This window comes from Rhea americana, unplaced genomic scaffold, assembly GCF_003343005.1.
Source record: "Rhea americana isolate MKP2758 unplaced genomic scaffold, rheAme1 scaffold_18, whole genome shotgun sequence".
In the NCBI taxonomy this organism is placed as follows: Eukaryota; Metazoa; Chordata; class Aves; order Rheiformes; family Rheidae; genus Rhea; species Rhea americana.
The window spans coordinates 5,192,352-5,207,399 of NW_028185927.1; the positions used below are offsets into that span (position 1 = coordinate 5,192,352).

At 38.1% G+C, this 15,048-nt stretch overlaps 1 protein-coding gene across 2 annotated transcripts; it reads right to left on the reverse strand.

The window, feature by feature from the left end:
• Positions 1 to 320: 320 nt before the first annotated feature.
• PPP2R3C (protein phosphatase 2 regulatory subunit B''gamma) lies at positions 321 to 15,035 on the reverse strand. 2 transcript variants are annotated; one of them, XM_085301692.1, is made up of 13 exons: positions 14,862 to 15,034; positions 14,564 to 14,691; positions 13,259 to 13,363; positions 12,582 to 12,694; positions 11,691 to 11,788; positions 9,289 to 9,359; positions 8,451 to 8,583; positions 7,304 to 7,359; positions 7,154 to 7,229; positions 6,414 to 6,550; positions 4,309 to 4,446; positions 1,325 to 1,384; positions 321 to 770 (listed from the first exon to the last, which is right to left on the reverse strand). In XM_085301692.1, the coding sequence occupies exons 2-13, from the start codon at positions 14,654 to 14,656 to the stop codon at positions 582 to 584; spliced, it is 1,269 nt and encodes a 422-aa protein (XP_085157818.1). In that variant the 5' UTR covers positions 14,657 to 14,691; positions 14,862 to 15,034; the 3' UTR covers positions 321 to 581. The 2 variants fall into 2 exon arrangements, with proteins under 2 accessions (XP_085157818.1, XP_085157819.1); XM_085301693.1 differs by lacking the exon at positions 4,309 to 4,446 and having other exon boundaries at positions 14,862 to 15,035.
• Between the last annotated feature and the right edge of the window lie 13 nt (positions 15,036 to 15,048).

Here is a 15,048-nt window from a genome sequence, read left to right on the forward strand (position 1 = left end):
TGAACCTCTTAACTAGACAATTATTCAATCAGCTCAACAGTTATTTACTTATTCTTTCTATTACAGGCATTTACAGCTGCACACACACAGAGGAAAATGCTTAAAAATATTTACYTCTTATTAAGTATTTGGTTGTAAAGGCAAAAGCCTTCAACAGTGCCATCGTAACTGGAAGCTGCACAAAATTAAGAGGGAGGCTTGGTACTGGCCAAGTAGATAGGGGCCAGTGCTGACTATATCCCAGAGCTGCATCCTCACTTTTGGGATAAATTCACATTCTAGAATAGGATAACCAAATACAAACATCTCTCGGTAGTTACTAAATGACTCAAAAATATTTATTAAAAAAAAAAACAGTCCAGCAAGTCTTGTTTAAGAGGCAACAATGAGCTGTTATTTTGCCTTCCAAAATCAGTTCGGCAGTCCCTGTATGCACCACGTTTTATATTACATGCTGGTGGGAGAGCAAGGGGCAGGGGGAGAAGTAAAACGGAAGAGGCACTGACTCAGGTGACAGGCGTTTCTGGCTTCCAGGAGTCAGTTAAAGATGCCTCTGTGGATACAGCCTGCTCGTGTCGAGGTCACGTGTCGTCCGCGTCGGCCGCGCTGTCGTTATCGCTCGCCACAAGGACCTCTCTGTTCTCGTACGTCCAGAACCCATTCAGGTCGATCAGAATGCTGGTAACTGTGTCTCCTTGACTGCTATTGATCAAGTCTTGAAGGGAGATTTTGTAAGGATCCTTAGGCTTTACCATATCAAAGATTTCATCCTATGAAAGCAAAATCAAAATTGAAGAAAGARGGAGGGGAAAAGAAAGGGGAGAAAAACCCCACACTATTAATGAATAGCAGCTATTTTATACCATACACTGAATGATCTTTTGGTAACCAGTGCCATCCACAGCAATTTACCAAAAGCTGTTAAGAAGGCCCCAAATCTTTTTAGATACAAAGTATAATAATTTGCTAGAGATGGGAGCAATGTGTGCAGCTATTTTTATTGACGTTTTTCAGTCAGCAGCCACCCACACTCAAATAATCCTTAATTATAAAATAGACACGCAATATATTTAAATGTAAGGCATGGTAGTATAGATACTTTGCCTATTAATAAGGAAACTACTAGAACAGTTGTACACTAAAATTTTATTCTAGAGCAACTTCTGAAGAGAGAGTCATTTTCAAACTTACGAAAAGGACAAATCAGAATACTTCTACTATTCTGCAAATAAATATACCTCAACTTAGAAACTACAGTGTTACATAAGTAAATTATGAAATGCTTGTTCAGCTAGTTCACGTAGTACTACTCAGGAAAACTAACCTTGACGTCCTGAAAAGAAACCGGTTCTTGTCCATGGATTTTCATTTGTTCCTGAATAGCCTAGAAATAAAAGTTAGAAATAGTAGTGCAGTACTATACTGACACACTGTATGAAACTTTTTTTAGAAAATACTTTCATATCKTAAAAGGTATCACACTGTGACAAAGCATTAATGGTGCAGCTGCAACCACTCTTCTCTTCCATAAGCAAGGCAGAAGTGAATTTTCCCATAATCAATGATCTGCTCCACAGTTCTCAGTCAACAGGATGAGCGTAAAACTTTCATTATGACGATTTATTTAGTATTCGGCACATGAGATTTGTAGAAACGTGGATATGAAGGTTCACTGAACGACTCAGACCAGGAAGTTTTCTTGTTTGTGCCATAAGTGGACATTTCTGGATGAAGTAAAATACTATTCCCTATTATGAGCCCTTTCAGTGTGATGCTATTTAAACAGCTGTATCACCAAGCCTCTGCCTGCAGAAAACAACTATGAAAAAAACATTTGTTTCGCRAATACAACTGTACTGCCTTGTCAGGATATATCAGCATAGTCCCTGTAGGTGCAGATCTACCCACACTCACACTAGCATAAAAGCAATTATTCAGACTCAAAAGGAATTTTTTCTGATTTCAAGAGAAGGCGTCCATAGCACATTCCGTTTCCAAAGGCTTGCGGAGGACCACAGCCTGCAGTCTAACCAACTGTCTGCTGGCGTCAAGGAGCCTTTTCAATTCCTAAGGCACACGAGATTACCRGAAACGGGCAAACAAAACGGCCATGAGTTGACAGCTTATACAGAATTACCTTGTTAAGCTGACTTTCATATTAYGATACTCAAGAATTATGACGACACTAAAATTTGTATTTTTGTGAAGTGTAAAATATTACATATTAAAACCCTTTATTAGAGTCAGTTACTGACAGCTGGTACAGCCCCAAGTCTCTGTGCATCCTACTGCCAAGAAAACAAAGTGAAGGAAGTGGTGGGAATGCTGGACTGTAAAAGCAAGGAGATATGATGAGTAGTTTCTTAATTTCTCTAGGATCCTTACTATTGTCATGTCCTGGCCCAGCTGTTTCCCATTAAGACAGACAGTAACCAAAGTACTGAAGTCAATCATCTGTTTCATAGTCTTTATACAACACAGCTACACTACCACTACATTAAATCAATGTCAACRTTCAATGGCCAACGCAAAACCCTGCCTGCATGTGGACCAGAGTAACACCACGCAAACAGCAAGCTCTAGGGGCCAACCAATTAGAAGCAACGTTGCAAGAAAGGAGCTGGAYGTCTTGGCAGACGAGAAACTGCACAAGGGTCTGCAGCATGCCCCTGCACTGATGAAGGCAGGCATGTACTGGGCTGCACTGGTGTGCTACGGTTATAGCCAGCAGGTTCAGGAAGTGATTATTCCCCGCTACTCCACATTTGAATGCAGGACTCTAGGTGCAGCCTCACACTTTTTGGACCCCCAGTATACAACAGGCAGTGACAAATGAGAGTAAGTCCAGCAAAGAGCTACCAGGATGGTTTAGAGGCTGAAGCACAGAGCACCTATGAAGAAAGGCTTGAGAAGGGGGTTTATKTAGTTGGGAGAAAGGCAGCGGATGGGACTTAGTTACTGCCTTCAACTACCTAGCAGATGGTCTGGCTGGACAGCTAGACTCTCCTTGGAGGCCTGCACTGAAAGGACAAGAGGAAAGGGACACAGACTGCTGTGGTCAAAGGGGAAGCAGGGAGGAACTTCTCTGGAAGGGTGAGCAAACAGTGGAACAAGTTACAAGCAGAGACTTCAGATTCTGCTTCTTTAGAGTTACTCGAAACTCACTGAGCTGAGGCTACTGCCTCGAGCAATGTGACCTAACCATGAAGTTGGCCCTGCTTTGAATAGATGGTAGAAGCAGGGAACCTCTAGAAGTCCCTTTCAACTTAGATTACTCCATTATTCTAAACTGCTAGAAGACACAGGGGATGGGGGGAAAGAGGTGGGGTTATAAACATCCCTTTCCTTTTTAGGAAAGATTTTCCAGATTAAAAAAAAAAAAACATATTTTTATAAAATCATATAGCTGCAGTCATTATCACCCAAAATTTATGCTAGAGACTTATAACTATATAGAAATGAAGAGGATACAAAATTATGCCTTTGAGCAGGCTTGAATGCTTTACTTAGAATTGAACAAAATATATACTTGTTCTACACACTTACAGCGTGGGGCTAAGTACAATGACACACTTTATTCTTAAAGATAGAGTACAAAGACCCACATAGAGAAAACTGAAATGTTTGTCCCTGCCTCTAAATATATACCATTGAAGGACCCTGAACATGAGAAATGCCTTACTCAACACTTAGCATAACCCGCCCCTCAATTTTTTTTTAATTGTGTAACATTCCCCTATCAAAACTCCCCCTATGACATTTGAGGTATCAATTCAAAATAAATAAATAAATGAATAAATATAATGCAGCTATGGAAGCAATGGAAAAAAGTATAGAGTAAGAAATGCAAGAAGCTTTTCTGCATCAATACACTGAATATAAGATCCCACAATTGTACAAGTCATCACCACATTTTAGTATTTTTATTTCTTACATTGAATTTTAGCATCATAGTGGAAACTGAAAACATAGGGAATAACCAGTTAGAACCACCATAAGAGATTTTAATAGGTAATTGTCAGGCAATTTCAGGACAATTTCAATAATAAAAAAAAAGAAAATATTTTTCCTGGATGAAATCAAACCAGTTAATTTCAACTGCAAATAAACTGTTGAAAATACCTTTTAAATTCTTTCCAAGTTTTGGAGTACAGGTTTTTTAATATTTTAAGTCTTCTAAGAAGCAGTCACTAGTCTCCCAGTGGGTATCAGTAATTTAAAGTGATTCCCTGCAGATCTGTATGCAGAAGCACACAGGCTATAACACCATAAACACAGAAAATGGCCTACCTATATAAAGAGACTTACCCTAAAGAAATAATTAAGGGAAAAGACATTCAGGTATCCTTTGTTCTCTATATCAAGCAGTTTGAAAATATATTGCAGAGCTGCAGGCTCCTTTCTGTTTTCTAATGCAAGCACAAAGTCCAGGTAGGTCTTATAGTCCTAAAAGTAGATACAATCATGTTTATTACARTCTACTCTCTAAATTGATTTTGCAAGCAGGAACATTGTAATYGGCAGCTATTTCATTGTAGGGGAGCAGTTCGTTTTCTGAAAAAGACAACATGAAACAGAAAATGGCTGCTGCCACTGATGTGAACGGAAAAGTCAGTTTCCAGTCACTGCTGAGGGTAGCAAATCCACKGCCACTTTACATGCAAATTAGGATTCCAAGCAGAAATCCAAATTTAAAGGCTATACATACACTTTTAAACAATGCTTGTTTATTACATCCTTAGACTGCTTAGCGTACTCAACTAGCGAAGAAAAGCCAGTAAYAAATTTTCATTAGAACAAGTTATAAATGTACATTATAAGTAAGTTTACAGTTATCTGAGAGTAAACTATACAACCAATTAAAGCACATAATCCTTAGATCAGAGTTGCTAATTTGGCCAATCACATTTTAATCTGTGACAATTAACAGAAATCCTATGGTCCTATATAGGCAATCACCTTATCTACCTTAAGCACCAGATCTTTGTGCTACCACTCAGAGAGATCTTGATAGGCTGGAGAAACGGGCAGACAGGAATGTCATGAAGTTCAACAAAGCAAAGTGCAGAGTCCTGCACCTGGGTAGACATAACCCCACGCACCAGCACAGGCTGCGGACCTACCAGCTGGAGAGCAACTTTGCAGAGAAGGACTTGGCCGTCTTGGTGGACAGCAAACTGAATGCAAGTCTGCGATATGTCCTCGCAGCAAAGAACACCAACAGCATCCTGGGCTGCACTAGAACAAGCRTCACCAGGAGGTCAAAGGAGATGATCCTTCCCTTCTACTCAGCCCTGGTGAGGCCACATCTGGAGTGCTCCCCAGCATGAGAGAGACATGGACATACTGCAGTCAGCCCAGCAAAGAACGATTAAGGGACTGGGGCAGCTGTTGCAAGTGGAGAGGCTGAGAGAGCTGGGAATCTTTAGCCTAATGAAAAGAAGGCTCAGGGAAGATGTCATCATTGTGCATAAATACCTGAAAGCGGGGTAGTAAAGAAGACAGAGCAAGATTCTTCTTAGTGCTGCCCAGTGAGAAAACAAGAGGCAGCAAACTGAAATTAAAATTCCATTTAAATGTAGGAAAACATTTTTACTGTGAGGGCATTTGAACACTGAAACRGATTGACCAGAGGGGTGGAAATATTCAAAATACAGCTAGTCCATTTCAGAAATCTGTTCTTGTTGACCCTGCTTTAAATACTGGAGTTCGATTAGATGATCTCCAGAGGTCCCTTCCAATYTCAGTGATTCTGTGAATCTATGAAACACTGCAAAGATGAGGAACACAGAAGAATTGTGCTCCTGAATTTGTCATTTATCACTTTYAGAGACAAATCACGTGAATGTAGATACTGAAAGTAGTGATAAACTAAGGAAAGCTTTCAGAAGAAACAGTATGAGCTTTAATTTTAGCTTTAATTTCAGGTTAGACTTGCCATTGTTTACAGCTGTAGCTAACCTACATTAAAATTACCATGGTCTTCATAACGAAACATACAGGTTAGCTAACCGTTGGGTTCCTCTTAAGATGTGTCACTTCTCTTTGGCTCTCATAACTAAAGAATTTAATGTCATTAAAAAGCATTGCTATATCTAAACATTTTATCAACATGCACTTTGCATTATTGAATGTACAAATAGAAGATAAACTTCATCTTAGATTATCTGGATTTTTTAACACCTCTGCTTTTCAAAAAAAAGCAACTCCTGTCTTTCAGATACAYTGAAATCATCCTGACATCAGAAAATTATTTTTCTGATCTGTTGTGCTGTCAGTCGCACACATAATAGGAAACAAAAATTACTTTACATCCAACCATTATTTATTTTAGAGATACTGATCATGAGTCATTTTCCATAGCAATAAGCAGATATTTTTAAAYTGACAACAGAGTAAATATACGTAATTACCATTTCTCCATCATAAGTTAGGCATTCCTGGAAGACACGATCCAAGAATATGTTGGTCAGAGTCCCCGTTCCATAGCGGGACAGCTCCTCTTTGCTGAGCATACCATTGTGATCTTTATCAAGGTTTAAGTACTGGCCTAGAGAGGGGATAAAGAGGCCAAAACATAACACCCCTATATCAGCAAAGAACTGTTTAATGGAGGAAAACGTTTAGCACATATTTAACATTTAACTGCACTAACGTTATGATTCATATTATTAAATGGATCTAAATTCCAGATCCATAAGAATATTCGTAGAGCACCATAAATGAATGCAGAACACAGGGGAGATAAGAATTCCTGTAATGAGGTGCTAATAGCTCTACTCAAAGCCAATCAGTCWAAAATAAAGGCTGAGTACACACAGAAAGGAACACAGGAGTTAAGTGCTGGCTTTKTAAGCTAGCATCTTCATCAGAAATTTGCAGTAAAAAAGAGCCAAAGGTGATGCAAAAGTATGACCAGAACAGTCAAAAAAGAAGGTACAGAGGAATGCAAGGAACACAATGCGACAGTAAACAGGGAAAGAAGAAAATCTATAAAAGAAAGTTAGGAAGATGTACTGATGGTGTATCTAGAGGAGTTGAAACAACAAGGTATCAGCAGGATTTAAAGAGGCAATAACAGAGAAAAATAACACTAAGTATGTGATTATGTCATACAAAGTAGAGAAAAAAAATCACCTATAAAGGAACCTACCATAAACTCTTAATGCAGAAGGAGCAGAAAACCAGTTTGTTTCTTGACTTTCTTTAGAAAGTTCTTCATCCCTTAACTAGATGAAACATAAAAGTCGGAATTCAGGAAGAGTAAACTAAAATATCAACACCATATGTTACAAGATCTTACCTCCAATAAGTCATCTAGGAAGCTGCAAGCTAAAATATCCTGAATCTTTATCTTCCCTACAGGAAGAAAAAAAAAAGTACATTATAAAAATCACCCCCAGCATATCTAGCTGGCTGTGCTTACTTAGGTGGTTCTACTTAAACAAAATGTACTCTGAGCAGAAATGCTTTTCTTTTCTATTAACCAACCTTTAACATCAAGAATAAGGTTGTCATTTAAAAGATAAAATAAGAATACCTTTTAAATGACTTAACAAGAAAGCAAGCCTGATACTGATAGAAGAGGAGTTATCTTGGAACTTTAAATGTCAGAAAACTAGACAAAATAAATGAGTGTTCAACATCAGCTTGAAATACAAAATAAACACAAAGAAAACACATACTTAAAACTCCTATTGGACTAATAATCTCTCTCAGATGATGCAATATTTTCAACTTTCAGGAACTATAGACCTGACAAAGCTAAGGTGGCAGAATGAACTTCTGGTGAGAAGATACTTGCTGTGCAAATGGTCATGAAAAATAATGACAGTATAATTTCTCATGTATCTGCTCTACATGTTTGTAACTACCTTTGCCCGAGTCTTCTGCCCACACAGCTCTGACATCTTCAGCTAGCACAGCTAGATCTTGAAAAGGCACGTAGTTTGCGACTAACTTAATTCAAGGGCATAGGAAAAAGCACACCGTTGCCCAAGTGAGCTGTATCTTAGTAACAGGATTAGCTGTCACAACTGAAAACCTTTTCTCATGACCATACGTGCTGTACACAAATCTAATCATAGGAGAAGGAMATCGTAATAAGCCTTCCTGAGCATTTGCACAGCTCTACTGGTGTTCCGCCAAGCAGTTCTGAGTTAGTAGTTGCTACACACAGTTTTCTCTGCATTATGATGAAACATCACCTTTTTTGTTAACTTCAATAAGATAGCTATATAGTACCACAATTGAGGGATATTTCACTAAAACTCATTAACACAGTGTGTGTCATGGTCTTCAGTGCAGATTTATCTTCAAATACAAGATTGCTGAACTGAAGCCTATAAAGATAACTATGTATCACTTTGAAGGTGCAAATAGTTTCAGTCCAATCATTTTAGAAGTGAGAATATTTCCACATATTTAGAATTTTGAAAATATGGACCTACCTGTTCTGAGAGGATCTAGAAAGAAGAAGAATTTTCTAACTGCTGTGCAGACATAGAAGGAGTAAAAAGACTTTTCTAAACCATCCAGCTGTGGCAAAGTGGGGATGAGTTCCAAAATATAGTTTTCCAAATCCTGTAAAATCAAGAAAGAACACATGTACAGAAACTTTAAATACAACTACTGTTTAAATTGCATTTGTTCTTTAGACTACACACTGACTTTCAAGCATTATTTGTTAAAAATACAGTCCCTGTAACCATGCAGGAAAGAGCAAGAAGGCAGGCAGAAGAGCTTCTGTCTCAGTGCAAGAAATCCTTGGTTGCGTGCGTAATGTGTGTGTGTGGTGCCAAAGCTGAAATGGCCTACAAACAAAGCACAATGTTAAAAAGCCCAGTGCATAACTCATAATTGGATTATCTTATTGCTGAATATTCTTTAATAGATCTTTTAGATTGAGTCTTCTTATTTATTTTATAATATTAATTTCTGTTAGAACAGGAAAATAGCTTATTCCTTCAGACCTGCTCTGGTCATGCTTTTCCTGATTTTTACTCTATTCTACTAAATCTATTAAAATGTTAATCACATGAAGCCTTAATATCTCTTTTGCAACCTCTTTTTCAGAGCATTACCCATGTGTTGCTAAGGCCAGCAGCAGTCTCACCAGCAAATCTCTAACACAAGGRGTTGCTATTTATCCAAACAAATCTCCTTTCCCCAAATCTAGATTATAATTTGGCTTTTATGGTGTAAAACTGGAACAGAACTAGAGCCCTTCTGATACTTCACCCCCTGAGTAAAGACAGATGTTAAATTCATCAAGGATTAATTACTTACTGATTCTCTGAGGTAGCCCTGTCCTGCCACGTCATATAAACTGAGACCTATTCTTGTCTGATGAAGCCACACTGTTAATAAATAAATAAATAAATAAGGCACATGGCAATCATTGATATTAAGTACCTCCCCGTATTTCTTGATTTTTTTGAGACTTAAACAGAGCCAAAATAGATACCAAATCATCTTAAAAATCCGCAATTCACCCTCTGAGTTGGTAAGTCACTAGAGATACATAGCATGMAACAGTCTTGGTTGCAGCATAATAACTAGTCATGAGAAGTGTCACATTATATCTGGTACATTGAATCAGATGGATTTGTTCTTTTTCMTCAAACTAGACAGATGTGGAACAAGTTTTCACTGCAGTTGCCATGTAGCATATAGGTTGCGTGTCAAAGATTGCTTCAGCACAGATTGCACAGCCCCTTCTACAACATGAGACACTGCAGCTACACTCAATAGTCCTGACCTCACTTCTGAGTTATACTAGTAGAACTGGAACAGCACAGGCATCTACTTTTGTACTGGGAATGGCAGTACACAGGACAAAGTACTTCARGGCAGCAGTAACAGCAAGAGGTAGGGCAAGAAAACCTTTATGGTCACAACTCAGAAAGTATCATCTTCCTATCAYTCCGCCATTTCTAGAGCACAGTAACAGAGATGGAGTACAGATTAGGAATGGAAAAGCAGTATTCACACCCCCTGTTAAACCTAACTTTCCTTTAGCGAACAAACAGTTTAAAAGTTTTCCCAGGAGCTGAACTTCATATCAACATTGTTCTTTCCTGGTTAGTGTTTGTCAAAGCAGGTTAAGCAGCTGTGAGTGAATCCCTTCACCACTTACTCCTTCRCCCTTCTTTCAGCACCACACTGAGGGATAGTTAGCAGCAAATACAGAGGGAAGTTACTAATTCCAATCTAAACTATTAAGTGAAAGCTCCAACAGAATATTAYGTCATTTCTTCTTCCTTTAACAGTTGCTGCYCTGGTCTTTAGGGCTTATAAAAAAWMCACATCKGCACAACAGACAATAGAAGTGATCTTGGCTACTGTACAAACACGTTACTGGGCTGATTTTACTCGACGATGCTGAAAGCTAGGTAAAAAACAAGGATTYTCATTCAACTGGCTCAAGTGGGACCTGCAAACAAACATTGTGATGGGACCCTGAGTTGGCCAAAGTCTGAAAATGAAATCGTATCAAGACGGGACATTCTAAAACCAAAAGGCTTCCAGACTCAAAATTTGTTTAACTTTTTTGCAGAAAAGTAATAAAAAGAGGAAACAAAAAGGTATTGCCTTGGACACACAAGAATTAATTTATTTTAYCCAAGAGTTTTAAGAGCTCCAAATGTTTTAAGAGCTCTAAAACAATCTCTGTTGTGTCTTTCTGAAATTATCTCTTCACCGAATGTCTCCTTCCATCCTGCAGCTTTTGATCCTGCTGTTTTTTGCAAGCAGGTCTATTGCTCCTGCCATGAATCGCATATTTTGCATTTTTACCCACCATGTCTCCTACTCAGCACCTCCCTTACYGCTTGCCCCTTTCATCCTCCGCTCCACAAGATCTTCTAAGTTAAACAAACTCAGCTGCTCTAGAGAAAAGTGCCATCCTCCTCTCCTGAAGGCTCTACCTGACCTGAGAATGCAACACCTACAAGGCAACCTTCCTTTCTGCTGCTCAGCCTTATCCTTTCAAATAAGATCTAATRGAGATACACAAGCTATTGTGTTTTTCAGCATCAGCTGTTATTTATAAGCAAAAATAATAGAAAACATGGCAAAGCTATAGTGACAAGCACAYGATCAAGTATTTAACTCAAGAATATCCTTATGTGTTTGAAGAGCACAGCTGTAAAATATAGATAACAACATTCTGTAAAAAGAAAAAAAACAGGCTGGTAAATAAAGCTCTACATTCTGTAAAACATTCTGTAAAAGGAAATAACATTCTGTAAAAGGAAAAAAAAAAGAGCTGGTAAATAAAGCTCTACCTACTGGACATTTTGATCCCAGTGATCAGGGTCATATTGGCCACATAGCAACTCTACTCTGGTTCAGGCAATACTGCCTGAATAAAGTAAGTATTACAATATTATATTTATATAATATTATATAAATATATAATATAAATATATAATATAAATATATAATATATGTGATAAATAGATTAAGCAGATCTCTGGCTGATGGGAGAGGCTGACTTCAGATGTAGGGGGATCCCCCACACCTTGCAATAATCAAGAAAAAAAAAAACTCTAAAACCTACAGGAAAATATCATTCACAATAAAGGGCTAGATCTCACTACTGTTGAAGAGAGCAGCAAATAATTACAGATTTAAAAACAGCCTTGAAAATAAAACAACTCTTTAACAGAGAGGAAGCATCAACTAACCTTTTCGCATGACATAATTGAAAAACTGCATGATAGATATCCTCCCATAAGGATCATTATGCAGTAATTTAGCAAAGATCTTAGCTGTGAAGAACTGCCTGCAAAACATAAACAAAAAGCTAATTCTGTGTATCTGGTAACACTGCACTGCCATATCCATTTACAGGATTCAAAACCTACACTTTAAAATGTGTTTCTAATAAGATAGCATGTGTTCAGTGTCTTCAAAGAGGTTAATTTGCTACACTACAGCCAACAAGTGTTTTATGAATTTTTGGAACGTATACACTTAGTTAAGATCCTACCAAGAAACAATGGTAAATTTATAAAGCAGCAGCCTTTGCTGTTCATRAACAGGAGCACTCTTCAGTGACTTAGGATTTTTAAGACGTTTTGTTTAATTTAATTCCACATTAGTACAAATATTTGGCAGCTCCCAATCTTACACTATGATRCAGGCATAAAGAGAACCAACAGTTCTGTGAACAAATCTGCTTCTGCACAAAACCCAAAGCTATGTGCACAAGCAGTTTACAACAGGAGAGTAAAGAAGGACTATTCATTGTATGATGTACAAAGTAGAAATTTATCCATCTGAAGATACCAGGGAAAGCTGGTTTACTGACCACTCCAGCATCATGAAAATGCCTATGCTTATTAGAACTTCTTCAAAAGGCTGTGGTATCCCCTTCTACAAACTYCTCTATCCAAAGATCCCAGAAGGATGTAAGACAATAGAAGCTTTGCAAGAAAGCAAAGCAGTAAGTTCACCAATAACTTCATGAAYATTATTTCTCTCCCCATTAAACTGCTTCTATCTACTTCAATAATCAAAAGCAATGACACTTAGATTTAGCCAGAATAAGTATAGAAAAGAGAGGAAAGCCTTACTTGCATTTAGGTCCAGCTTTTTCACCAACTTTCAAGAAGTTCTCATAGTTGATCATTGCTTCTTCTCCAGTCATTGGTGATGTCTGATGTTTGTCCAGCAGAAACCAGAGATTCTTAAAAGGCATTTATATTCAGTTAAGAAGGTATCTCTCTATAGATGGCAATGTGCTTAAGACAGTGTGTACAAGAACATGTTTTTACTGCAGTTATTTCAAGTAATCAGCACACAATGTCAGTTAAGCCAGAAAAGCAAGCAATCAGTATTTCCACTGCTCCAAACTGGTGTCATATACACCTGTATGTGTTACTAGGATTTCTAGGGCCACATCCTGCTGTCTTAGCACTGCAGTAAACCCTACCATCTTTGAAGTTTCTCTGAATGGTACGTAAACAGAACCTATTTCTTCTTCTGGGCCAACAGGAAAATTGTTGGAATACACTGAAAGAGTAGAAGCCATTAATTTAGACCCTATGTACATCATAACATCCAAGTTCTACATTTAGATTACACAACACTTCAGCTTTAGCCATTATTTTACACCAAGCCCACTCTCCCAGGTACAAAGCACCTTACGAACTGCACAAGGAGATTCTGYGGATGGACAGAAGACAGTAAAATTCTCTAGACAGAGGAATTGTCAAAATCCATTTAAAACATACAGAAAATATTTTCTCACCTGAAGCTCTTCATTATCCAACAGCTCTCTACTTTTTCTTTGCAGAAACACTGCTCTAGACTCTTCTCTTAATTTCTGAAGCAAGACTTCATCTTCAGCTGGCAGCTAGAAATTGTGGCATTTCAATTTTCTGTACAGCAGTAGCATTCAAAAACTACAGAGCTAGCAAGTATTCTTAATTAGGTCTGACTTGTCTTCTGATGCTGTTCCACTCCATAGAAAATAATGAAATATCTACCAGAACGCTGTGTGGTATCTGCTTCTTCTAGATAGAGAACTATCACTTGCATGCTCTCTCAGATTATTTTAATATTGAAATAGATATTTAAAGCACTTCTTTGACATGAGAAACTTGAAAAGACCTACTTCACATCTGATAACCCACCTAGTAAGCTCTTGCACGGCTGCAAGAGAGGAGGGCTCTCACATAGAAGGCATTTACTWCCGTGCTATTACTCAGGAAAGAGAGGAGTGCCTTCTGTTTCATAGTAGGCCTGAATCTCAAAGATGAAATCGTCTACTAGACAAGATCAATTAGATCTGGTAAGCAAGATGGTAAGTAAGTTTAGCATAAAAGTTCTGCTGATGTTTACATGAGAAGCTATACAGCACTACCAGAATTTGAATGTATATTCATACATTTGTATGCATATCAGCAACCAAAGCAAAGGCATTTGAGAATTTCATTAGCAGAAAGTCATGTTCCTATGGAATATCTTGGAAGYGTATATAGTAGCTGAACAACTGTGTTGGCAAATGCTAACAATATCAAAATGTCAATCTCATGCTCTTTATTTCCACGTGCATATGATTTACCTCAGAAATAAATACCCTGACCAAAAATTTCTGCTGGATAATGCAAGCAGCAGCTCTGTCTTTAGTCTGTAAGATTAATGACACATTCTTTTCATGACCACCACTGTGTCTAAACAGAAACAGGTAGATGTGTATTGTATAACACTGGTATATCAAAAACTAGGTAAAATAAGAAGCAAATTTCTCTGAAAGAGAAAAAGGATTTTATCATTTTATTCAACAGCCAAGCCTATTTCCTGATTAATGGTAGCATTAGCAAGCTATCTCATGGCCTTTTAGAGGATGCTTAGCAACTAATTTTTTGGAACTGCTGAAATCCACAGCTGTAGATTGTGGTTCAGTAACCCACACTGTAGGCTTAGTAACCCACATTTTTCAGATCTTGATCTACTTAAGGTTCTGGAGCTGAAATGCCCCTTTGAATATTCATACTTTCTTTTATAATAAGGATTAGTCTCAGGTTTACATACAGTTGGATACCTCACTTACTCTGTAGTAAAAACGTGGTATGTTCATGTATGATGTATTGTCACTTTTTCTTCCTCCTTTCCATTCCATGTAGTATTTTGTGAACAATTCCATTTCTTCATCCTTTAGCTCCTGCTCACTCTTTTTGGCTGATTAATAGAGAAAAGAATTTTCACACTGTACTCCAAATATGCAGCATTTCGATGTAATGAGCAGCGTGAAAAGAAAAGGAAGCAATCACGAGTTTTACACCCCCACGCTGTTTAATAAGTTATAATGAGGAATCCGAGGTGAAGTAAATGAAGCGCACGGTTACTACCTAAATTAAACAGGTGCGCTGAACACGCTAAACGCCTGCTCTGCCTCAGGATCTACAAAGCACCTTATCCAGTAACTGCAAGTACTTGGTACCGTATGGTTATGCGGCTGGGGCCAATTTCCCCGTGGTTACACAAGTTCCTCAGTGCGCCGCCGCGGCCGTTACCCGCCGCCGGCGGCCGTTACCC

Excerpts from the sequence above, each read along its gene's own strand:
- PPP2R3C (XM_085301692.1), bottom strand. The coding sequence starts at position 14,656 with ATGGAATTGTTCACAAAATACTACATGGAATGGAAAGGAGGAAGAAAA. Across the intron at positions 6,551-7,153 it reads TTCTGCATTAAGAGTTTATG|GCCAGTACTTAAACCTTGAT; the intron begins GTAGGTTCCTTT and ends TCCCCTCTCTAG. Across the intron at positions 4,447-6,413 it reads TAACTTATGATGGAGAAATG|GACTATAAGACCTACCTGGA; the intron begins GTAATTACGTAT and ends ATCTACTTTTAG.